This window comes from Xiphophorus maculatus, chromosome 3, assembly GCF_002775205.1.
Source record: "Xiphophorus maculatus strain JP 163 A chromosome 3, X_maculatus-5.0-male, whole genome shotgun sequence".
Taxonomy (NCBI): Eukaryota; Metazoa; Chordata; class Actinopteri; order Cyprinodontiformes; family Poeciliidae; genus Xiphophorus; species Xiphophorus maculatus.
In genome coordinates this window covers 22607115-22633441 of record NC_036445.1, presented here as the reverse complement: position 1 = coordinate 22633441, position 26327 = coordinate 22607115, and the positions used below count along the sequence as shown (strand labels likewise).

At 37.9% G+C, this 26327-nt stretch overlaps 2 protein-coding genes across 10 annotated transcripts in view; one reads left to right on the top strand and one right to left on the bottom strand.

Moving 5' to 3' along the window:
- The window catches only part of LOC102227975 (triple functional domain protein-like), a 98343-nt gene extending 76634 nt beyond the window's left edge, over positions 1 to 21709 (bottom strand). For 2 of the 9 annotated variants that reach the window (XM_023330538.1, XM_023330539.1), the window contains exons 1-2: positions 21388 to 21709; positions 9103 to 9156 (exon numbers count right to left, since the gene is read on the bottom strand). In XM_023330538.1, the coding sequence (XP_023186306.1) occupies positions 9103 to 9156; positions 21388 to 21457 (124 nt within the window). In that variant the 5' untranslated portion in view covers positions 21458 to 21709. Of the gene's footprint in view, positions 1 to 1718; positions 1765 to 9102; positions 9157 to 21387 lie in introns of those variants that run through there. The other 7 variants (XM_023330531.1, XM_023330532.1, XM_023330536.1 and 4 more) reach the window with 5 other exon arrangements.
- A 1217-nt stretch (positions 21710 to 22926) lies between these two features.
- The window catches only part of dnah5 (dynein axonemal heavy chain 5), a 93726-nt gene continuing 90325 nt past the window's right edge, over positions 22927 to 26327 (top strand). The window contains exon 1 of the mRNA XM_023331275.1: positions 22927 to 23072. Within this exon, the coding sequence (XP_023187043.1) occupies positions 22983 to 23072 (90 nt within the window). The 5' untranslated portion in view covers positions 22927 to 22982. The remainder of the gene's footprint in view (positions 23073 to 26327) is intronic.

Sequence of the window (26327 nt, the reverse complement as noted above, 5' to 3'; positions counted from 1 at the left end):
TCCTACAGAGGAAAATATTTCACACTAATTCAGGCATTTGAGGAGCTCCAAATCTAATCCTATCCAGCTATTTTCATATTTTGCTCTGGCTCCTGGCAGTCTCAGTCTCAAACTCTCCCAAAAGGAGAAAGATTTGAGGCAAAACGATAAAGGAAAACAATCAGAGCTGCAACTTTGGGGCTTTAAAACAACACAGAGCTGCCAGTGGAACCAGGACTCCACCCTGACTGCACACACACAGGATACAATGTGCATCCATGTTGTATTTCCTGTTTTTATCTGCAACACATTCTCACAGAAGAAAACAACTACACATGGCACAAATGGGCATGATCTCAAGTTAATAACAGTTGACACTACAATTCAGGAAAGAGAACAAAAAATCCACAAATAACATATTTTCTAACATCTGAGGAAAACTATGGGACTATTGTCTTACTTTTTCTTCTAATTTTTCATTAGTCAGTAAAAGGTTCTTAAAGTATTATAACCTCATATTAAAATACCACAATATCATAGCTCCTACACAAAAAAACATAAACAAAAATTTTATTCTGGATACAGACAAGCAGAAAACCAGAGTCATTACAGCCTTAGCATCTTACTAACATCTTGCTAACAGGACTAAACCAAACCAAATTAAAAATATTACAAAATGTATTAGCAATTCCCAAACCACAACTTTCAGAACTGTGGTACATCATTACACCAGTGACCCATGTGTCTTTCTAAATCAGATTTTTTACTTCCATTTACTTCTATATATATATATATTGTATATAAACCTCCAAAGACAAGAGATTAAGGAATATTGAGGGGGGAATATTTGTTTCTTTGTTTAAAGAGTCAAAAATTTTGAATTATGGTAAAAATTACCATAACATAATCATATATTTACTTGAAGAGTAGACTATATCATACAAATTTATTAAAGAAAACATTCCCAACATTCCTGACCTTCATATTTCCATCACTGAGCTCCTGGGAAATCAATACTGACAAGACGATTAAAAAAGAAATGCTTACGGGTCACCACACTCGATTTCAGAGTTAAATTCCTCTCTGTTGAGGGTCATGATGTATATTAGAAGCTAAATAAAATTTCTTTATCTACAAAAAGTGTGAAGAAGCGTAGTGATGACTAATATTAATAGCTTTTCGATTGGTATTTTACACATTTTAGAACTTGAATGATGGATTAAGCAAACTTTAAACATTAGGCATTTGCCTGTAACCAGATGTGCTGCAGCATCTGGTTCCTGTTCAGCTAAACTTACATAGGATAGCTCTGAAGCTCTTCTTCAGCTTTATACAATATAATTCCTCGGCAGGGGTCTAAACTCCAGCTTCATCTTCAAATCTTTAGATCTTTGTTCTTTAATCTCTTGCCTGGTATAATATTTCAGTTCAGGAATACATGACAAAACATGCCAATTATTTTGTCTTTTATGTGTGAAACAAATTGTGCAATCCCGACCACTTCACAGATCTTCTGTCTTACATCTTTGATGGTTACACCCCCTTTCCATGTAAACACGGATCGTAGCAGAAGAAGAGGTGAAACCGCATGAGTCACATGTGCCTAATAGTTAGCCTGCAGACCTCTGAAATCTAACTTTAGAGCTGAGTTTTTGCCGTCAAGCGTATTAACAAAAACAAAGCAGCCTAAAAATCACGTTTAGTTTTGCTGTGGGACTCTGAAAACATGTCATACTTACAGGGGGGAGCAGATAGGATCTGGATAGACATGTCCTCAGCTTAAAGAGCCAGAGAGAAAAATAGCCGCACGACAGCAAAGGATGCCATCCATAAACGAGCTTCAATGAAAAAGTACTCATCTAAAAAAAACCCTCTTTCATGGCTTTTACCTCTCCAATTCCTTTATGATCAGTTCCGCTCTGAATTATCTGTTTGATTCAAAGAGCATTTGTCAATCATCCTTATGTAACGTGTTCCGGCGCAAGACATCAATCAAATCATTAAGTAACAAAGGCAGAGACTGCCAGCATCAGATCCACTTGATGTGCATGCATTTCTAAACTGAATTGTGGATTCCCTCGAAACACATTGCTGACATAGATCAAGACAGCTGGAGGTTTGCGTTCATCGTCACGTAAAATAAAATTTTAATCACTAATCCATTTGCACAGATGCAGTGAAAACGGCATATTCCAATGTCGCTCATTTGAATAAATAAAAATAATTCCTCAGCAGCACAGTAATCAAGACCTACAAATGCATCCGCTGACTAGCGTAGATCTGGCATTACAGTGACATCCCCCCCTGCTCCTGGAGCAGCCAAGCATCCTTTATATTCCTCAAGTCAAGGAGCAGCTAGCAAGCACACGAACACAACACATCCCCCTTCGCCCCGTCCCTGACTCTCTGCCTCTCCCCTGTCAGCCCCGCTCAGAAGAGCGATTGGCCGATCCGCATGGGAGAGGCTGATGGCAATTGGACGCAGGAGAGAGCGGCACCTCGTTTTTCTATGCATCAGTGCTCCCAAGAAAAAGAGCATGATCTGAGAGGCAGAGGACAAAGATGATGATGATGATGGTGATGATGATGATGATGTGGGAAAAAGGGATGGCGCAAGGGTTTGAGGGGGAGGGCATAACAATAAATTACGTTGTCGTGCTAACCTTTATTTATCAAAAGGCTGTCTACACAGCATCAATAATAGATCATGACCGTTGCATTGATGCCAGATCTTGCAGGAAAAAAGCGAATTCAGAAAGGAGAGAATGTAATGTTGACAGAAGAGAAACTCTACATGACTTCGGGGGTAAATTCAGGGTACGGCAGATGGAGCTTATTAGCAGATGGTGGCGTATTTATACATCTAATGTGCTTGTTTGTGTGTGGATGTCATGGGAACGGATCCGAATTCTAATCAGGGGGGAAAAAAAACTACTGGTGAATTTGATCAATGACTTTTTGGTGGGGGTGCAGACATGTGATTATACACACATTTTGGTCTCTTCTCCTTCTCTCTATCGCTTTACAGATTGAAAAACATTTTAGGTGTGCAAGAAAGTATCATAACTTGTGCTCTGTGTTCTCACAATAGCTAAATACATTCAGCATTATAGAGTTTTCCTATTATTTACTCTTCCAGTGGATATAACAATATTAACATTTTGCATCATAATTATTATTGTGCACATTCAGCATTGATATTGATATCCTTACAGTTTTATTCAAAGGTGTGAAAAATATGGTAATAATATGGCAATAATTATTGCATTTTAGAAAATAGCATTACTCAACTTTCCTACAGTTGTCATTATTATTGCATTTCATTTGTTTATTTGTAATAAGTTTTAGTAATAGCCACATACTGACTCGCAAAGGCACACACAGAATATCTGCCGTTTTGGTTCCTATTTGTTTTTAACCATATTTCCCATATGTCTCGAGAATGAAACCATATTTTTATTTTTTCTCTAAACATGTTTTAATTGAGTGATATAACAGATAGACATTTATACAACAACTTGTACAACCACAGATTGTGCAAGGTGTTTAAGTTATCTTTAATGTATACTACTTAATTTCAGAGTGCTGTATAATTTCTAATTAAAACCAATTAGTTTTAATTATTAATTAGTAAAAATTTCTGGATGTTTGTGGATTCATTTACTATTTTAGAAGAATGCACGGATCTGTGTAATTAAGGAGAAATAACTGGTGTCGTATACCTAACATTAGTTATTTATTTGAAAACATCACCCCAAAAGATAGAGTGCTCACATCCAGCTGAAATTTAGCTTAGCCACTTGTCACCAACAGCGTCAAAAATCCAGATTCCTTTTGTTTCTAAACTCTACATCCAGAAACAACAAGTTTACAAAAGTGCTGTACTAATGACAATAAGTAAAATAAAAAGCAATGCCATACAGAAAATAAACATTCAAGAGGCATTTAAAAGATTTGAAAAAAGTAGAGGTTGTCCAAATATAAGTACATCTAACGCATTGGGTAAAGTAATCCAAATACAAATCCATTGATAAATTCATTTTAAATAAGTAATTGCGGCTGTCAGGATTAATTGTAACTATTAAAACTGTGAATTACTTTATCCTTAGCACTCTTGCTTAATGCTGCACTCACATCTACTGAGTGATCCAATGAAAGTTGCTTGTGCAAACACACAGCAAAAAAGCACACAAAGTCAGGATGCTCTGTAGTGTAAACAACATTCAGGAGCTCACACAGGTGCTTAGAGGCAAATGTGTGTAAACAGCCCTCTGTGGACAATACTAGGATGGACACTGCTTGTATATCCTGCACGCTTCCTTGCGAATTAGATGACAGCAACACTATTTTTATTTTTTTCTACAAGCAAGTTCAAATAAAGTACAACCAAACAATTTGATTTTGTCTTAATAAAGTAGATGATTTGACCATTACATTAAAATACAACATCTTCAGTTTGGGTGTTAGGACTTTAAATATAACCTATAAAGAATGTTATTGTGTTCAGATTATTTGTTCTGTCAGTTCTTTCTCTTTTTTTTGTTTTGTTGTGTTTTAGAAAGGTGGAAATTTCACTAGAAAAACACTCATGTATCACTGACTAGCTCTGATTTGTGACAGGCAGTGCATCAAGTGGTATTTTATTATCTTTTTAAGTTTATTTAATAGGGACAAGTATACATTTCACATGTTATATCCTATAGAACTTATAGCCATGACTACTTTGCAATGTCAGTCCTGGGAAAGACCTTTACATAAACAATTGCTAAAACCCACAATTAAACACATTTAAACAACAAGAGCCAAACATACTTCATGGTAAATTAATTGTGATCACAAATCTCACTTTTTCTAGAACACTTTTAAGTTCAGAATGTACAAGTTAGATTTTGAAGAAAATTGGAAATTCCTATCAGCCAGAAACAGCCGGAAATGTCTGTATTACATTAGTTTTACGTGCTTACCCTTTATTGGGATAAGAAGAAACAGAACACATCAAAACAAAAGAGACATGAACTTGAAAAGTGAACTAACTTAATTCACACTAAGCAACTTCCGCAAACACACACACCGTCAAGCCTCATCTTCACCATCCAGGCCTCTGCAGGGGGACGATTTTAGAAAACAGAAGTCCAATAAACTCAGAGGAAACCACTTCCGCCGCTGCTTAGAGGGGCACGCGCGTGTGTGTGTGTGAGGGAGAGAAAGAGTGAAAGAGAGAGGACAGACTGAGGGAGCATGCCTGGCTGCTTGTCTACCCCCGGTGCACATGGTTAGCATTCAAAGCCCAGTTCAATAGGAACCACACAGTGAGCTCAGTGTGGGCAGGGATGAGAGACTGAGCTCACTGCTGAATTAAACTGAACAGAAACATATGGCGGAGACGAGAGGAAAGCAGCGAAGAGGAGGAGACCACTCAATCTCCCCCCTCTGTGCTGAAAAAGTTATCTTCACTTTCAGCCAGCGAGGCAAATTCCCATCTAATTCACCATACCAAGCATGTTTATATCCCTTTAGTACAGCAAGAGATCAGAATGATCCTGACTGAACAGCCAGTTGGCTTCTGTGGCAGATTATCTTGGATTGAGATCCAGAGCATAACTGGGGGACAGTCCAACTGTTTACTTTGAGCACGCTTAGTCTAGAAGCCCATATGCAAGCTAAGAGTGCATGCGAGGGACTCTGCGATTTTGTGGACAAGTGTCCTCAACAAAAAAAACATGTATGCGTGCATGTTTTTAGAATAATCTCCTGTCATTTACAAAATATACAAATGGTGGAAAGTGACCGACATACTGAAAAAGTATTTGTATCTCTTTTTTTAGATTTTGTCAAACCATAAACTTTTTGCCTTTTCCTGGTATTTAATGCAATGCACCAACACAAAGCAGTGGGTAATTGAAATGGAAGCAGAAGGATCAGCCCCTCTGAGTCAACAGTTTTTACTACTACCCTCATGCTGTGATTACAATTGCAAATCTTTTGGGCTATGTCTCTTATTAGTTTTGCAAATCTACAGAAGGAAAAAAAATGTCACAAATCTTCTTTACAGTGTAGTTAAACAGCTGTGAACATCAATTTGTTAGTCTTGCAGCACATATTCTCAATTTGCTCTAGGTCCAGACTTTAACTGGTATATAATTAAGGGGTGTGTGTCCTGCTGGAAGGTAAACATATCCCCTTGTTTCAAGTCTTCTGCAGCCTGGACCAGGTTTTCTTCTCTGATTGCCCTTTGTTTAGCTCCATCCACCTTTTATAAACTTTAATCATTCTATCTCTCCCTGCTAAAAATAAATAAATAAATAAAAAAAAGCATCCTCACATTATCTGGCCCCACTAAGTTACATGGTATGTTATCGCTGCCTTTGATCTTGTTCATGTTGTTTCTTCACTTATGTTCACCAACAAAACTCCATAGAGTATTTATATGGATGTTACATTCCACACAGATTGGCTTTATATATTTTAATAACGAGGCCTCATTATTAAAAATTTTTAGCCATGGGTGTCAACATAATGTAGATTGAGAATACAAATGCATTTCACACTTTTTAAATATTATTCTGCAAGAATTTTTAACATTCATATATAATTTTCTTTCCACTTCACAGTTTTACACAACCAATGGCCTGCTGCATAAAGTTCAAATAGAAACAAGCCAGTTTATGGTTTAACGTGATGAAATGTGAAAATGTCGAGGCACTACGAGTCAACCATCAGAGTATATGTGGCACAGAACATATTCTTAATTACACTCTATCTCAGCTTTGTTTTTCGCTGGAGATTTCCTTTTTGCAGGACAAATCACACATCATAATAATCGATAATAATCAATATCAAAACTGCAAGAAAGCAAAAACTCATTAAGCTGTCAGCAAATGATTCCCCTAAAAAGAGACTCATCTTAAACCTAGTTGACTAGTCTAAGAAAAATAATGAATTAAAGAACAAGAAACAAGCAGTCGAGGTTACGTCAAGACTTTTGAAAGGAAACATGAGCAACAAAGAAATCAACCACAACTTCAGGCAAACGTAGTTGCCCTTCATTCACTTACTACTAGACCAATAAAATAATAAATTAATAGACAGTGCTTCATTCAGAACTTGCCGCATCAGTTTTCAAGCAAAATAGATGAAATAGATGTTGGAATTCAGTGTTCCGAGAAAACACCGTTAATTTCCTGTTGCTGTAAACCAAGATGCTTGAGGCAGTTTGTTAAATTGACACTTCATTGGACAGCAACTTAATTGTGTTTTCAGTAATTGAAAAGGAAACAGGAACAAAAAGCCATAAATAAGAAGCACAGCCTGATTAACTCCAGTGAGCAGTTAGCAGCTTGTGAATTTCTACCTCATTTCAGCAGAAATGTACAAAGACACCAGTGCTGCTCTGCATTGTGTGATTTGTTCAGCATTAGGGGAGAAATTCATGAGGTTGTGGTTAAAGGTCTGGGCATGGGATTTGCCTGGCATGTCCCAATCATTTTACATTAGCTTCCATTCACAATCTGGCGACTGGGAATAATGGGCCAAGCTGTCAATAAGAACCAATCTTCTTTTCATCCGTGCATGGCCTAGTTGGAAAAACATCAGGTCAAACAGAGTCTAGCATGTCAAACTCAGAGCGACATCAGACACGGTCGGCTCATGATGAAGCTCTTCTGCTGTGGTCCAAAACTGCAAATCTATCACGACATGAATCTGGATAGAAATTGTCCCCGTTTCCTCCCACTATGGCAATGCAAACAAAATTCTGCCTCTGTATGCCAGTTGGCCAAGCGTGGATTAGTAAAAACATAAATTAAACTTATTATGGAAGATATCCAAAGCGTCCTTATATACTTAAGTCCAAAGGAGATTACATTGAAAAAAATAAAAATAAAAATAAAAACGATACTTTGTTCCCTTTATTTGAGATAATCTACATGCATATCCAGATTCAGGGCACTTAACTGGCATTTTTATGACCAGGAGCAAAAAAGCCATGACAGAATGACTTGGTGTATTTATAGTCTTAGTGACCGGGAGGCATTATGAGATGTCAACACACAAGGTCAGAGTTGCTTGTTGATGCCATGGAAGAGATTCAATCTGATGGGATTTAATTCAGGGAAGCTTTGAGAAAAGACAAGATTTTATTTAAAATGGAATTCATTTTTTCTATGTTTTAACAACGACGAAATAATTCTTCCTCATTGTGCGTGGGCTGGTATTTGTTATTAAGGTTGGCAAATATTTCGATTTCCCAAAACATTCTCTCATAGCGTTTATATTTATCCAATTGGATAGTCCAGAGTTTTAAAAGTGAGATTAATTATCATTAATAAGAACATTTAAATTCAAATCGGAGTCGAAGAATACACTTTTTTTTTTTTACTGTTTTTGTAACAATTATCATCCTTAATAACAAAAAACTCCCATCAGCCTTCTCTCAGGCTGATAGAAAAGTAAATAAATAGTGAAAGGGTAATAGCTAGTCAGATGAACTCACTCTTGTTGTAGCTTATTTTAGCAATTCAAAACACTTCAAACTGAAAATATTTAGATTTGGGGGTTAAAACACTCCATGATAATAGATAATGAGTCTGTCAAACAACAGGGAAGGTGATATGTTTATCCTGGTGGACTAAATATCGACTTTTTCCAGGTGGCTGGACAGAATCAGCAGAGTTCACCAGTGTAACTTTAGTGAAGTAACAGTACGTTGCAATGATATGACATCTGTCTACTGGAGGTAAGGGATCTATTACTGGAAATAACTTTACCGAACCTGTAAACAACCTGAGCTTTCCCTTAAGATTAATTTATGACATAAAAAAAAGTAGCGAGTGTGAACAGAGTTTTACTTTACAACAATAATGCAGTGCTGCCCCTCCCACATCTGTTTGACTACAAAGCCAGTCAAATGGCTAAAAATTGGCTCCTACATTATTCCATTGCTAACTCGGAAGACTAATTTCACTGACATGAAAAAATTCAAGCTCAAGGTTATACACAAAAACTGTAAAATGCCCCCAAAAAATCTATGTAGACCACTGTAAAATAACCAAAAAATAAATATGTTGGGATACTTTAGAAATGATGTGAATGACTGTTGCACGGTTAGGAAGGAGTTTGACCTACCTGAGGTTTGACCAGGGCCATCCAGTTTGGATTCACATTTTGGAAGAGAGCAGTCTAAAAAAAAAAACACACACACACACACACACACACACACGCACACACACACCCACACACACACACACACACACACACACACACACACAGAGAGACGCATGATGAGTTCAAAGAGGCACAAACAGATTGAAGAATGCTGCAACCAACTGGAGATGCAGCAAAGCCTGTTGAAGTGGTGGAATTACAGGGTGCTTACAGTACCAACGACCCTTTGATCCAGATATCTGGTTTGTCCCCTAACTAAGATTAAACACCGTCTTGCATGTTGCACACAGATGCTTGTGCACTCACACTGCAGCATAGGGGTTTAAGCACTATAAAACTTGCATTAATGAAAACTTTAATGCCTTGATGTGAAAAGAGCTCCTCACACTATTTGAATCTCACTCCAAATAAATCCTTTGCCCAAATGCTTACTTTCACTGCCATGCATCATACATTGAACAGAAGAAGAACTGCTTTCTGGGTCACTCAACAACATGGCACTATCGTGGCACAAGATAACAGGGAGGAAGGAAAGAGGGACACAGCCAGCTTAGTTCTCCACTCTGACTTCTCCTGGCTTCCTTTCTGAAAAAAACAGCCTGGCATATGCTGTTGCCTAGCGAGGATTACAGTAAGCACCTGCTTACACACTGTATGCCTCGTTCTACGCGGAGCAGATGAAGTGTTTGGTCCAGGAAAAGGTCCTGATAAAGCGCTCAAGGCCTTATCAGTGAAAAGACAGAGGACAGAGGGATCCGAGTGGGCTGAGAGGTAAAAACCACGGGCCGGAAGGAAGGACAGTGAAGTCACAGCTGTGATCTGTACTACAGTTTTGAATTCTCAGAAACTAGTTAAGCATTAAAAGCATCACGCATTATTTGGCATCAATTTCAAATTGAAGTAAAAAACAACAAAAAAAAAGGAGACAAAGAGAACTTTACAGGTTCAGGCACAGAACACGAGGAACCAAATGTTCCCCTGAAGAAATCGATATTTCATAACTAGAAGAACATTCTCATACAATAAAATTATACATTTTTCATTACAGAGAGGTGGCATCATATGTCACATGGAGACACCTAACATTTTACGGCTTGCAAACTTTGCCTATAGATGAATACTCTATAAAACAGAATCAGTAATAATGAAGCGGATGAGCAAAAGTTGCAGACCAGCAACCAATGTACCAGAGGTAAACGCTCTCTTACAAGCATTGACAGTAAGATGGGATGTTAAGCCTGATCCTTGGCCTATTTTATCCGAAGGCTGAAGGGCCAAGGCCGAGTCAAAAGAGCTCTGCTTACGTGACACGATTTAGAGCCTCACTCCGTCTTCAAAAGCTAGTGGGACTGAGGCAGCAAGAGCCTGTTTGCGAGAGCGAGACTACACAGGTCCTGTTGGACAGGCTTGACACAGCTGTTGACAGAAGACAAGCAGTCTCACACATGCATGCAAACACACAACGCAAAAGCAGGGGTTTGATTTCACCAAAGCAAACGCCATATTATGCCACTCTTTGTTTTGAACATATAAAGTCAATACAGGGAGAAGTGTTAAAAGCATAACAGAAGATATCAATGTGTGCAAAAATTTCAGGATTCCTGCATTGCTAGAAAGGTGGGGATTTTAAGCAGCTTCCATGTCTGGAAAAATGTATTTATTCATATATTTTATTTAATGTCATTGCATAAATCTATCCATCCTCTTTTTTTCTTTTATTTTTACCTCTCCCTTATTTGAATCATAAATCATAAATTCAAAATGCACGCAGAAAAATGTACACAAAATGAGCAGATAACTATGTATACTGTCATCTGGAAAAGTGTGGGAAAACAAGTAGGAGCCTCAAAAACTGTAGTATGTTTATGTGAAATGCAGGCTAGCAAGTTTTATGTCTCAAAATTGCTGCTAATCTTCCAGAAAGGGAAACATTCAGCAAGAGTAACTTAAAAATACCTTAGTGTCAATGTTTTTGCATGAGGTTTTGAAACATCTTTGTATTACTTTGTATGAAACATCTTTGTGATCCTGTTTCTAATCGCCTGAGATGATTAGAAACAATTATACAACCACAATAACAATGGAGCAGTTGTATCTCTTTTCATTCATTCCTCTTGATTTGTTTTGGCTTTGTTTTCATCAAACTTCAGATGTGCGGTAGGGAAGTTAACGACTGAGAGGACAGACTAAACAATGAGAGAAGATGAGTTACACCTGTTTAGCCTTCCTATGCATTGGCCATGCTCTGGACCTTTCTTTGAATTCTGATGTTGATCTTATCACATAGCACTGCTATTGTCATGTTTTGATTGCAATCCAAGATATTTAAAAAAAATGAAGATAAAAAAAACTGAAAAATATATTGGTGTCAGAAAATATTCAGCGCAGAGTAGACAAGTTCTGGGGTTTTATTTGATCCTTCTGGTTTACTGGTTCTGGTTCTGCTGCTTAACTTGTGATTAGTTTTCGAATTCTGGAGTTTTCCGCTCCGTTACTGAAGTCTGAACTTAGGTTTCTACCTCCATCCATTCATTCCTCAACCAGCTACTTGTGACTGTGAAAATGCAAAATGACTGTATGTCATCTTGACTGTGTGTGTCTGTGTGGAAAAACAAATTCTACAAAATTGTGGCAGAACATTTCTCATTCTTCAGTCGAAGAGGAGCGCAGAAACACATTTTAGCAAAACGGAAGGAAAAATGTAACATAGTTTGGCGGCACATAATCTATCCTTTTTTAGAAGCTTTTTAAGAACTCTATGATTCAAGGAGTGCATGCCCTCATGACTTCTTGGCTCCTTTTTCAAAGGTCTATTCTTGAAAAAAAAAAAAAAGAAAGAAAGAACCACAAAGCATTGTGGGAGGTTTGTGACTTCAGATCTCAAATCCAGATGTTTTCATGGTTTGAGCTAAAGGGAAAGAGAGTGACAGGGGAGGGGCATCACTTATAGGCCTGTAAGTACAGAGCAGACAGATCGAGGAGGGAGAAATCATATTTTCTAAATGAATACCTATAAGTAATATATGTTCTGAAGCAACAATGGCTGTTTCTCCGTTTCATTTACTGGAGCGAAGTCTTTTAGCTTTACACATAAAAATGTAAAAAAATAAAATAAAAAAAACTTTTAAGCATTTAAGACTGACAAAAGTTACATATCCCTTTAAATTTTTTTCTACTCCGTAAAAAAAAAAATAAAAATAATAATGCATATATATATATATATGCACTAAAACTGTCATTGTGTCATAGCAGTATAATATGAGACAGATAATCTGAGGGAAAAAAAGCTCCTCTGCCTTCTCCCAGTGCTAACTACAAAAATACACAGCTAGATCAGAAGGTGTGTATTTTGACCAAAGTGGGGAGAAGCTCTCTACTCCTCTACAGCTTCTTCGCATCAGCAGAGTCTGCTGTGAACACTTAAGGCTAGATAGCATGTCTGGAGATGCTGGCAGATAAACTGAAACAGTAAATTGTTTCTCCGTCGTTAGTACATTGAGCAGCACATAAATGAGAATGATTGACTGCACTAAGACCCTCCTCCTGAATCTCATTGGTTGTTTTTGGAGCAGTGCATTTTTGAAGAGGGCAACAGGGACACATGGAGGAAGAGGATTACGTTTTTAGAAAATGTCAAAAACACATTTTAATGAAAGTTGCATACTCAGACTTTAATATCACAAATAAATGTTGTGGCAAAAGATCTGATGTGACAAACCAATACCATTGTTGGAATTTTGACCATAAGCCAAAGACAGACATCAGCTATGTTGGAAAGAACTGGGAGGAACGGAAAGGGTGAGGGGATTGTGTGGGTGGGAGTCTGTTGTTTACAGATGGGGGCTACCTTTTTATCAGTTGGTGAATTTGCAGGAGATACACAGAGCAGCCCACCATCTTTTTTATGATCTACAATACTCCTCCCTCCATTCATCCATCATCTTTCTTTTTTAGTGTGTCCCAGACCTTAGGCGTCGTGTGTGGGATACAGTGATTTACACCCCTGTGCATGTGTCCACATCATGTGTATGTGTGTGAAGTCAGCATCCCGCAAATATGTAACCAACTTCTTGGCCATCCTGATAATCAATTTCAAGTTATCCACAAATATATGTCTAATAAAAACTGCCACTCCATTCTCAGGTTTTTGTATTCTCTGATATTTTTTTTTGCCCAAGACAACCCTATATTTATCTCCATCAATCTTCCCACTATCATTGATTAGTCCTTGCTGTAAAAGACAAGAAAGAATAGAAAATAGAAGGTATGGGCGTTGATGTTCCCCCATACCTTCCCCTCTGAGCTCCTCTAGTCTAGCAATGGCAGCAATTAGCAAACACATGGTGGAACTGCCCGTCTGCTGAGCTCCTAAGAATGGTTGTACACAACATAAATGCCTGGCATGACGAAGAACTGTTGTGATGACTTGCTGAAGGGGGAGCATTGGAAAAATGTAGAGGGTTCTTAAAGAGACAGAAGCCAATTTCAAGGCATCAGATATGGCTCTGATACAAAGTCAAACTTCTTTTAGGTTGTTTTTCAAATGTACAGCATTTTCATAACAACCAACTGTGACAGTCACTTGACTGTGTGATAAAATGGCCCTAAGTACCTGAAAAATATCAATGAGTTCAGTTCAGAGTTCAGAGCTTTTAAAATGTTTAAAAAACATGTCTTTACAAAAATGGTCATGAAATAACAAGTCAAGAAAACTTTTTCACATCTCTCAATCTTACGGGTATTATGAAGAAACAAATGCATTTTGTCACGATAAGTAAATTCCCAGTTGCACATTCCGATAGAACACTGCTCTGCCACTCGTCATGGCCACAGCTTGCAGTCTGCATGATTCATTTTTACAGATTCTTTTTGAAAACATGTTGTAGCCTAGTCATCTGAACATCTGGAAACAGAAAACATGATGACATTCATCTCTGTCGGTTGAATATGCGATAATAAAGTCAAAGTTTGATAGAAATAATTTTAACAGTGGTCAACAGAATGCCCGGGACCTTACTCAGATGTCAAAATAACTCAATTTAGCGGTCTCATTTTGCTGAGTTCAGTAAGTGAGAGTTAACGGCGCGAGTGAGCCTATGAGATTCAGCAGTGAAAGCCATGCCAGTCAAAGCTTATGATCTTTAACTCTGACCAACTGCCAATTAGGCTGCCCCTGGATCTAACCGTAAGGTTAAAGCCTCAGGAAGAACAGCATAGCCTACATTTTACGGGGTGAGCTCCACCCAAGCCTGAGATCTATAATTTCATGAGTGAAGGCTTGTTTATCCCTCTGAGTATGTTGTGTCCTCTCTTTCTGAATCTCGCTCTCCTTTTTATCCTGTCTTGAATTCCTTCCTTAGCTCTTTTTCTTTTCTTCTTGTTCCTATATCTGTCCTCACAAAATCTGCCCCATTTATGATCTCCAAGCATGTTTTCTTAGACATGTACTATATGGATTATTGTTGCAGATTTGTCTTAAGCGACAGACTTCACCCCTAGTTGAAATTCCTCCATCTCATCAGCAGAAGAGATTTACTCTTGAGTTTGCAAGGTGATATTACAGGTCATTAAGCTCCCATCAGTTTTGACTGCACTACAAGAAAATGAGAGATCACTGCTCGATGGTTCGGGTCTCATTACAGCTTGTACTGGCACAGGTCATTGGGTTTGCTGTGGGCACAGAGGGACACAGCTCACTGAGTTGTCAATAACAGCAGTGTCATTACTGATGCTGACATCTTAATTATATCCTCAGTCACTGAACGCACAAAGTCAAAGCTGGTGCAACTAGTGTTAATTTAATTGTTGAGTAGCTACTGAGGTTGCGTGGATTTACAATTATTTTCGACACAGCTACAAAAAAAAAAGACAGACTGCACTGGCATGCATGCTTATCCAGTGCTATTTTAGTGCAAAAGAAAATCTGTCGTATAAATGAAAGCTAACAGGAGCATACATCTGGCTGCCTTTACGACAATTAAATTTCACCATTAAGTCCGGCAAGGTAATGCAATTGCCGGACCAGTAACTTCATTTAAGAATCACTTTAGAGTCTGTATATGAAATAATCATTTTCAAAAATGCTCCACTGTGCAAATGTTATTTTGACTTTTGCCATAAGGTCTCAATAGTACTTTAACATATCTGATCGGGATTAATTAAGAGATATGTTGTTGCAAAATGTAATCTCAAATGTACTATGGAGTACATAAACCACACCTACTATTTGTGGTCTAAGTTGAAGGATGTTTTATCGTATTGCTTTCATAAGGGTATTTCCAGGACAATCCATCAAAATGATTCAAGTCTTCATTTTTCTACTGCTCTGAATGTTGCGTAAACTCGACAAAACTTTATTCACATCTGAGCCTTTTTTCTGGAACAAGGCAACTTTTAAATCATAGTTCTGCAATGTACACACAATCCCTGTCATAGAAGATCACTTTTCCTGTTGACATCATGCAAGGAAATTTGCCAAGATCACCGAACAGTCTGAGGGTTTTAGGCCATGTAGCTGCAGTTATGGACCTGAAGGGTTGAGGCTTACAACTTGAAGCCTTCACCTGTGGGTGCTATTTAAACTAGATATTTCCCCTGGGACTGAGGTTTGCTGTCCAAATGTCCACTCAGTGCTTCAAATACAGTCTTGTTGTGCAACATCCTATGTATATTACTATCTTCATCAAGGTCTGCCTATCGACATGTTGCTCAGATTAAATGGACACTGGAGGATGATAAGGTGTCTCTGTCCTGTGCGCGCCAACAGACTGAACAGATGTTGCTATATCTTTAATTTCGACTATATCTTACTCATTCCACAGTCCAGTATTTCCCCTTGCAATTTGTACTGTCATACTGATTATAGGTTTTTTCACATGGACCATTCAGGTCATAGAAATAGTTTCATTTTCTTTATGCAAAAAAGTCAGAAAATCTTTTGTTGTTTTGAAAATATAAGACATAAAATCAGCCATAAAAACTTGATTTATCTGTTTTTCCAGAGGATAATATATGTTTTGTGACTCCATAAAAGTTGTATTTAGTAGGACTGAAAAAATAGCTGTTTGGCTTGTAAAGGTTGCTGACCCCTGCTAACGGTCAAGTGGGAAGGGATTCACATTCTGCTTCCCTGAGTTTGAAACTTGAAGATACAAAAGTACTTGAGTAGGATTGGGAATCATATGATACAATAATAAATATGTGATGGACAATACTGGAAACAGGGATATGTTTTTTTTGTTCATCACTGACAGTAACTTGCACATGTGCATTTCATATCACTTCTCTGGGAATAAAATAGCTTTTTCTTTTTTTTTTACACTGTAGCTTAAATTAAAGTGCTGTACATACAGGTCTTTGAAAGCCCTAAACTGCAACTTTAGCACAGACTAACCGGTGTTTGAAAGCAGGTATACATTTTTGAACAGCATAAGAAAGTTGTTTCTGTGTAAATTAAAATGCCTCTATTGCGTGTCTTCAAAACCTTGAGAAAATTGATTTTGCGTCCGTTTCCACTTGTTGAGGAAATCTGTCTCAAGCACCAACATTTTTTCATTAAAATATTTGAAATCCCGAGAGAGATTCTTGTATTGCAAAAATGTTTTACAAGGACAACACTTGCATCCTGTACAAAGACTTACAATTACTTATTAACTGCAACATAAATCCCAAAATGCACAAATATTCATCATCATGCCAACAAATATAACAACCTGACTTTCCACCATGTTTCAAAGCCAATAAATAATTTTACCGTGCCTTTTTTGGACATAAAACTCCTTCCAACTAAAACCCCTTGAAATCAGGTCTTACTAAGATGAAATCTGCCTTCCAATACTTAGAGCTCCATATCATATGGAACAGTAGAGAGCAACTGCATGCTGTAAAAACAAAGCAGATTGATGTGTTAAAAAGCATCTTCCTAAGGGAAAATATTGTATCTTTATGTAGCTCCTTATTGGCAAGCCAGTAAAGGAAGGAGTGAGCACTCTTCATTTTCCCCAGAGATGTAGCTATGAAGGAACAGAAAATCTATGTTCGGACTGCTTGTATCTTCTGTCAGTGCAAAACATTTAGTTACATCTACAGATCATATTCATAAAAACAATAACTGTTCTGTCATAAATTTCCTCGTATGTTTATTTTCGATAATTAACTGCAATGTTGAGTTATTTTCTTTTCTTCAATGTCTGAGCTAAATGATGGAGAAAGTGATTGACTTTGACTATAATCAGGATTTCATCTTCTGTCATCATTGCATACCACTAGCTTGAAAGGACCTTTTAGGGTAAAACAAATGCTAGTTTTTTCACAAGGAAAATATCAGTTGAGTTTTTACGGTGTGATACTGCATCTTGGAGTCGACAATGGAGTCAACAGTCCACTTATGCATAATAATTAATGCTGGTCTAGAAGGAGTGAATGCTGAAAGTCACTGTGTTTCATAAGACTTTAAACTTTATAACCAATTTGAAAAATAAATTAAAACCAAGTGCACTGTTTGATAACTGGGATCAAATTGTAAAATATACAATTGACTTTGAAACAGTGCATGATTGGATAAGATAGATTTTTTTCGTATAGTGCATTGAGACGATATTTGTTGTCAACTGGCTCTATAGATAAATTGAACTGAGATGAATCCAGTTTCCAAGCTGCTGCCTCTCAGAGAAGATTGTTTCTGACTTCCTCCTCCTCACTGTATAAATTGCCATATAATTATGAGATGAAAGCTTTAACTTAAGAAAAATATTAATTATGACTACTTTCTTCTTTGTTAGTTATGGTATTTTGCACTAATGGAAGATTTCTCCACATATAACATTAACACTCTTTTGTAACTTCTAGCCATGTGCTCATCTACCTGGCATTTAGTTTCTATTATATATATATATATATATATATATATATATATAGACAGGCTGCAGGGTGGCACAGTTGTTAACACTACTACTTTGTACCAAGAAGGTTCTGGGTTCGAATCTCAGCCTGAGGTATTTCGCCATGGAGTTTGAATGTTCTTCCAGTACAATCGTGGGTTTTCTACATGTTCTCTGGCTACCTCCCACAGTATGAAAACATGCACATTAGGTTGACTGGTCTGATTGAATAGCTCATGTGACTGAGTATGTGGTGGCTTGTTTGTCCTTGTATCTCTGTGTGGTCATGGACTAACAAAACTGTTTAGTCTGTAACCCACCACTTGACCGCTGGAGGCAGGTCCCAATGGCTCTACATAGGTAAGTAGGTATACCCAGTGGATGAAAGGATAGATGGACTACAGCCTTAAGCACAGCTGAAGAGAAGAAAATCTGGAAATAAGCCTTTTAAGTGAGACCTTGAGCTTGAGCTACCTTTATTTAACTCAAGTGATAAAGTTATATTGTCTGTTTAGCCACTGGCATTTAGGAATATCTGGCACAATTTGAAAGCTGGGATGTGAAGTCATGGCATGAGCAACCTGGGAGGGTGACTCAGCAGCTGAGCTGTAATCCAAAGCAACAGAGTGGGCTTGAGATGAAGCACCATCTGCTTCCTGAAAATAATCAAGCAGAAAGAAGCATCAAGTCTTGCAAAAAGCCAATAATAATATATTCTGTCCAGGTGAGGCAAATTAAAATTTAATCAGCCAAACAATTAGCTCTAAAGCTCTAAATCTTACAATCATGCTACCATATCTGACTAATAAAGAAATTAGCCTCTCATGTTAATCAGGCTGCCAGTCAATCAATAAAATTATTCCTTGGCAAAAGAATCTGTAGCATGTTTGGTTTTTTTTTTTTTTCTGAAGAAGCAGGGCAGCTACAGTGTAAACAGAGCCTCAGAAATAAAACTGCTAGGGATCAACCAGAGCCTACAGCTGTGTACAAAGATTTCAACATGCAACAAGCTGGCATCTATTAGGGAGAGATTGTTGCAAAGGTTACAAGACTTTGCACCACATATGGAGTACCTTTATGACCAAATAAACAGGGATATCATCTTTAGACAGACTGTGTTTGTGAAAACAAATATACATGGATAATAAAGACAACAAAGACAACTGAGACATCAGTGACAATACTGACTGGCTTTGAACTGTTCAGGAATAAAAACAGTAAATAAAACACAGGCTGAAAGCAGTAAACTCTTTATACAACTTAATGTGTTCATTGTGAAGGTCATAAACACAATGGAAATAAATAAAAGTTGTTTTTTTCCCCTGGAATAAATAGAAAACGTGAACAATAAGTCTGAGAACTTCCAGAACCCTTGGTTCTAAACTGCGTCTGACAAACGCAACTTCCAACAGTGTTCTTGTGATGTTCTCCGACCGACTTTGTTTTCCATACTTTCACTTCATAATAGTCTCTTCTAAAAAAAAAGAAAAATAATTCTTCAGGGTACAAACTATTTCTGTCTCCTTCATGAATACTGTATGAACTGCATTTGCCGCTACACAAACATCCAAGCAGACCCAACTTCACTTGCAAGCCAACTTTCTGGCTGGGTGCAACACAGCTATAGGAAAATACACACTGGCAGGCATCCAGTCAGACATAAGAAGGCATTTGAATACAATCCATTTCTACAGTCCTAACTGTCTGACGGTCAGTGACAGTTTGGAGAGGGAAGGATATGGTTTGTAGACTGTTTATAGTGTATGTATATCTGGGTGTGCAAGTCAGAGAAATCAATTATAACTAGGACTTTACAATCACATCGAGGTGGACACAAGAAAAAGTTAGCATCCCTGCTTGCTCTCGGCCAGAGGGGAAACTGACCAGCAGACCCTAAGGCACCAAGTGTCACAGGGGGAAGTATCTGAAGGAGCAAGAGACAGCTGGTTGTTTTGGTGAGTGCTGATCTGGACACCATCTTGGACTTTGACTTGAAACTGGGTCTTTCAAAGACTCTGTTTTTGGTCAATAAGCATAAATAAATAGAATCTTGCTAAAGTATTTATACCCAATAAACTCTTTCATGTTATGTCATGGTAGAACTGTAGATTTGAAAGTTTTAAAATATGTTCCTTATTCTTTTTAAATAGTTCTCAAGCTATTTAGAACATAAATGGACTCTTAAGAGTCAATGTAGCACATGGATATGTTTTAAGCTAGACCAAGCCATTTTACCTTTGTCTGTATGTTTACAGCGGTTGCCCTGCTGAAGGGTGAACCTTCACCTCCTGAAGAAAATGTGTTCCTAACATCACCCAGTAGACTTGAGTAGTTCTCTGTGAGATGCTCAACGCTTCGGATGTTGCTTTGCAACCTGGCCCTGCTGTAACCTCCTCCACAATCTCATCCCTGACCTGTATGCTAAGGTACTTGGTCTCTGTGAATCTCTCTGTTCACTTCTGCAACCAGTCGGAGGCCTTTAAAAACAACTGTATTTACACTAAGCCCAAATTGCACACAAGTTTTAGATGTTTTCCAAAGGACAATTTAGGTTTTTATTTATATATAATAAGATTAAAGTTGGATGAACACATATTCATGCCACGATTTTCAGATTTTTATTAAAATAAAATATTAATACCCTTTACAATTATGCGTTACTGTGCTGCTATGTAATGCATAATGCATCTAATTAAGTAGAATCAAGTTTGTTGTTGCAATAAATACTTTTGCAAAGCATTGTTTATAGGACTAGTATTGCACCCTACTCGAATCTGCTTAAGATGATGATGTTTTGACTGTAGGGTTTGAAAGTAAACAGGCCCATCCTTATTTTGTTTTGATGATGCCATCACACCAGAGGGGCCCACTGCATGCACACCTCCTTATTTCCCTTTTACATATTTCACAGACATTATTTAAGTCGACTGGCCTCTAGGCATGGATTCTGAAGGCTGCTCTGTGAGCCGTCAATGGGTTCGTGATGGATGTTACGTCAAAAACAATCAGCATTGTCTGGCTGTAGCCGTTCACACCTCGTAACAGATTTGGTCCAACCACGAGATGGGCACACTGTTTAATGAGCATTTCGGAAATTTGAGGGTGATATTCGCGCTGTTCCCATAAAACGCTGCAATATGACAGGTCGGTGCTCGACTGGAATGATGTAAATAACTACAAACTGTTTCGCCTCCAGCCCCTCAGACGCACGGTGTGCAGCCCATCTCTCACGCGTAGGCATTTTGTGACATCTGTAAATAATAACCTCCAGGACTAGAAGGGAAACAAACGGAAAGCTTTTGCTTCGGCTCTGTCAAAGGCAGACTCGCCCCCTTTTTTTTTTTTTTTTTTCCTCCTCCTGACTTACCCGATTTGAAAAACGCCGCTATGTCTGCCGCGTCCTTTGCAGCCTCATCTAGCCCCTCTCCTGCGCTCATGGCTGCGGTCGCTCGGGCGGAAACGGCTGTAGGTATCCTTGGGTTGTTTCTATTGCTGCAAGTCGGAACCGATCAACGAATGCGAATCCTGGCGACTTTCATTGAAGCCGATCCGTAATATCCGATCCCCTCAATGAGCGACAAACCTCCTCCATTTTGGCCGAGAGGGGAAAATCCTGGCGACCGATCGGCGGCGCTCCCGAGTTGGGACGTGAGGCAGAGGATGAGGAGGAGGTGGTGGAGGAAGAGGGAGGACGGTGGGGGGCGCGATAATGAGAGAAGGCGGAGGTAAAAGAGGAGGAGAACAGATGAAGGAGGGCTATTCCGATTCAAGGGGTGGGTGAGGGTGGGATATCCTGGGATTCCGTCTCGGTGTGTGTGTGTGTGTGTGTGTGTGTGTGTGTGTGTGTGTGTGTGTGTGTGTGTGTGTGTGCGTGTGTGTGTGTGTGTGTGTGTGTGTGTGTGTGTGTGTGTGTGGGTGTGTGGGTGGAGGTGGGGGGTTTGGTGCAATGTGCGCCACCCATTTTTTATTTATTTTTTTCCATCTTTTGATGTGCGCCACACGCTGCGGTGCTGATGCGGACTGTGTGGGTGTCAGGATCCCATCTTAATTGCTTAAGCGGGGATGTTCCGACAGATAACATCCAGCGGGAACTACTCCGCCTCCTCTTCTTTTTAGACTACCTTCTCGCAAACAATTTGTTCAAATTCTTTTCAATAACATATTTGGCTTTCTAATTAGATGATTATTATCTATTTTATTTTAATGTCAGACCACAGGAACTCATATTGTAAGATATTCCATGTTATCGGTATTATATTAGCATGACTTTGCCCATAAGCGGGACAAAACGATAGTAAAATGAAAGGATGAGTTCATTCGCTCTTCATCTCCTACTGAGGAAGACGATGCTACAGTATGAGGTCATTTGTCCCACAAACCTAACCCAGTTCTCCCTATGAGCTCCAGCTCAGTCTTTTTGTCCTATAGACGTCGGGCTACTGCCATCTAGGGGTTGTTCAAATACATTGCACCTTGAGGGTTATTAAACGCAAGCACAACTTAAAGAGGTAGTCCTATTTATTTCAAAGTGAGGTTTATTATAAATAATAATTTAATAATTTCTTTACTTGTCGAAGGCAATTGTAATGCTGTTATAAAATTGATAAGCATTGAACACTGCCACAATAGTGCAAATCGATTGTTACCATTCTCTCCATACTTGGATATTTTTTTAATGCAATATCACGTGCATTTAATGTTCTAAATGTTGTTATTTTGAAAGACAAATTGGTGAAAAAGGAAACAAAAAATGAAAAGAGAGGAAAAACGTCACACCCACTATTTTTTTTTCTTGCTCCTTTGTTGCCCTGGTAACTAACAACACAAGTGCTCAGAAGGGGAAGGGTTCTGCAAAATCTCTGCAAACTGAACTAAATTCATTGAAAGAAAAAGGGAGCAGTGGTTGGATGTATGGGTATTTCTTTCTTCTATGAGGAGTTTTAAGAAAGAAAAGTTGAAGCCATGTCCTTCAGCTCCCGGAATGCTAAGATCAACTACAGAAACAGGACCAGCCAGTCGTCTGTGTCTGTGGAGATGCAGAAGGAAATGCAGGTTTGGGCTAAAAAATAATAATAATACACATAATAATACACAAGAGTGAAGATGAGTGTAATGCTTTTTTTTCCCCTCAAAAATCTCTAAACTGGTTAAAAGCTTCTTTTTTAATTATGTAAAAGAAAAGAAAAAAAGGCAAATGTGCCCTTAAAAAGTTATTCACTTTAGACATTTTGAAATGTGCTTATTTATCATTTTTATTTTATGGTCACTTTACATTTTAAAGTGACCATGTTTGATTTGACTATTCACTGTTGCTCATCTAAAGTTTAACAGCTCAGTCATCTGGCTTAAAGATTAACCAGGGCTGAAAACAAACCTCCAGTGTTTTCTATGTGGTAGCATCAGCTAATTTGATCTCTTTATATAATTTTGCGAATGTTAAAGGTTTTAAAGTAAAACTTTATATTTGTGTTAATGTAAAAGTGTTTAACTCTTTACATATACTTTTATAGAATTATTACACACTTCATTTTCAACTTTAAATCCTGAAATCCTTTTAGTAATTACATGGAGAGCCACTTGATTAGATGCCCTGGTGCAACAAAGTAGAGTAAAAATGGCAGCACCACAGCAGTGCATCATGTTGTTTGTACTGAAGCCATCTCTCCACAAGATGGTGGCATATTCCTTAAATAGTTTCCGTAAGGGTTGCCTAAATGTAAAAATCCTGTGCAAAGATAATGAATGCAGCAAAAGTTTACTTTTAATATAGCTGTACAATATCAGGTTGGCTTTGTTGTGTTGAGCTGGTGAGAAATATTCATTCAGAACCACTGAGTCAACAATTCCCAGGCAGTTTTCTTCTCTTCATTGCAGATTAATTAAATTTGGTTTCTTTTAATCCCATTGAAGTTGTTTGGTTTAGATATGTACAGCTTCTCCACCAGCTATTAAAGTAATATCCCTTTGCCAGACTGTGTCAACTTTGTACCATTGAAGGACAGCATTTTTGTGGACATAGACGACGCTATTCAAAAGTACAAAACCCCCACATGTCTCCTACAATGTCATTTCCTTCATTTGCTATGAAAGAAGAGTTTTACAATGTCTTTCTTTGCACTGAAGAGAATATCAACAAGGCTTTTTTTCCCCTATGCCATCAGCTCTGACCAAACATGGACAACTTCTCAAGTGTCACGTTAACTGAAACAGACAATGGAGGCACTAAAAATGGTATTATCTATCATGTAGTGAAATATATCAGAAATAGATAATCTGTTAATTATGTATGCTGAAATGCATGCTCAATATAACTGGTCTCACATCTATTTTAACATTTTTTCTGCAGGGTAAGCTTAAATATTTCTGGTGAAAATACAGACCTGTTCCTGTCTAAGTCATTGTATTCTCATTTGGGGAGCCAGCCTCTTCATTTATAATTCATAATCACTCTCTTGTTTCATGGTAGCTTACAAGCAGAAAGTTCAACACAGAAATATCAGCTCAAGGCCAAGCCAAATTTTATTGCTATGCTTTCCATTCTCTTCTGCAACACACAGGGATCCTTAGAGACATCTAATTCATTCTTGAAAATGTTTTGAGTACTGGGTCAGAGTTCTATGTGTATCGTGTAGTTTTAAACTGATCAACAATGGTTATCCTGGCATGACCCCACCTCTTACCAGGGACCAGATGAACTGGATTGACAGTCTTATTCAGCTTGAGGAATACTCCTCTGTGTCTACTGCCAGATTTCAAACTCAGGAAATTTTAAGGCAACAGTGCTAACCTCCAATCCAGTGTGCAGTCCACTGGTGAATCATTGCTTATAACTATTAACTGCAACTATTTGCATAATCTTTAAACAAATTGTTTTCTGTGTCTACATTTTCACTACTAAGCATAGATTTAAATAATAATAATAATAATAATAATGAAAGAAAGAAATGTGCTTGAAGACCATGGACTCTTGACTTAAACTTGCAATTAAGAAAAACATTTTAAGTAATCTGAATAAAACTATTAGAAGAATTAAAATAGTGCATAATTGCTTAACCTTTTCAATCTGGCTTGTTGACTTTGTTGCACCTCCAATTGCTTTTATCGCAGCTTGATCTCTGAGCTCACTAATGGAAATTATTAAGTTTACATCAATTAGACTGCAACATTCTCTGACAACAGTTAACAGATAAGCCAAACTTTTAATTGGATTGAGATTCAGACTGTTTGCTAGCTATGTCTTTGACTATATATTTGATTTCCTAGAAAGAAAAGTCTTAAGATTTCAATGCCCACAAATACATACACTGTAGAGATAACGACTGCCAGGGAGATTTATTCTGATGACGTCTAACAGCTGCTCCAGTTACACCTCTTTGGCCAGTCCAGATTTAACATTCATCACTGAATCTATCCCCAGTTTATTCCCAATTCATGATTGTTTCTTTAGCTCACTATAATCTTGCTTTGTCCAGGTTAGTTGTTAAAACTAAAACTAAAACTGCTGATTTTCTTGCTCTTCTGTTGGGAGATCAGAATGGTCAACAATGACTCTCTTAACTTCACACTTTTTTTTAGCATTTGCAGGCTTTATACAAATGCAAATACTTCTCTCAAAAGTACAGACGCTGGGTGTGCTGAAATTATATCAAAATGAAGAAATTATAATTCCAATTTTTAATATCGATTAGTTCCATAGAATTACGGTAAACAAAAACATACTTTAAAAAAAAATTACCTTCTTTGTTGTGATCTTTAGTTCACGGTTGTTACATATACAGTATGTAGTTAGCATAAGCAACTATTTTACTATTTTTACAGTTTGCATATTAACTCACAATGTATCTTAAACTTATCCTCTAATGTCACCGTTTGTTCGCTGTCACACAACTCCTCTAGCTATGTGAGTAAAACAATCCTCTTAAAATGGTAATTCAGACAGCATAATGAAGGTGTGAGTAACCACAACACTCACTCACCATATAGGTCACATGTGTTTGCAATGCATTTGCACTTCAAGAGAGTCAGTGTTTGAATATTCCCCCCTACCAAGCAGTCTTTCAACCCTTACTCTCCTTTGTCTCGCCATCCTATTGTTATAATAGTCTGGTAAGGTGAGAGCGGGACCATGATAATTACCATGCTGACAGGACGTCATCCAACACCACATTATATAGTTAGCGGTACCCTTTCAGGAGCAACACTGATAATTTCAGGGCACTAACCTTTCTCTCATGCCAAACAAGGAGGCTGATTCCTCCCATAGTGCAGTAAAAACACTTCTTCTCTGTTGTCTCGTCTTTGTAGTTC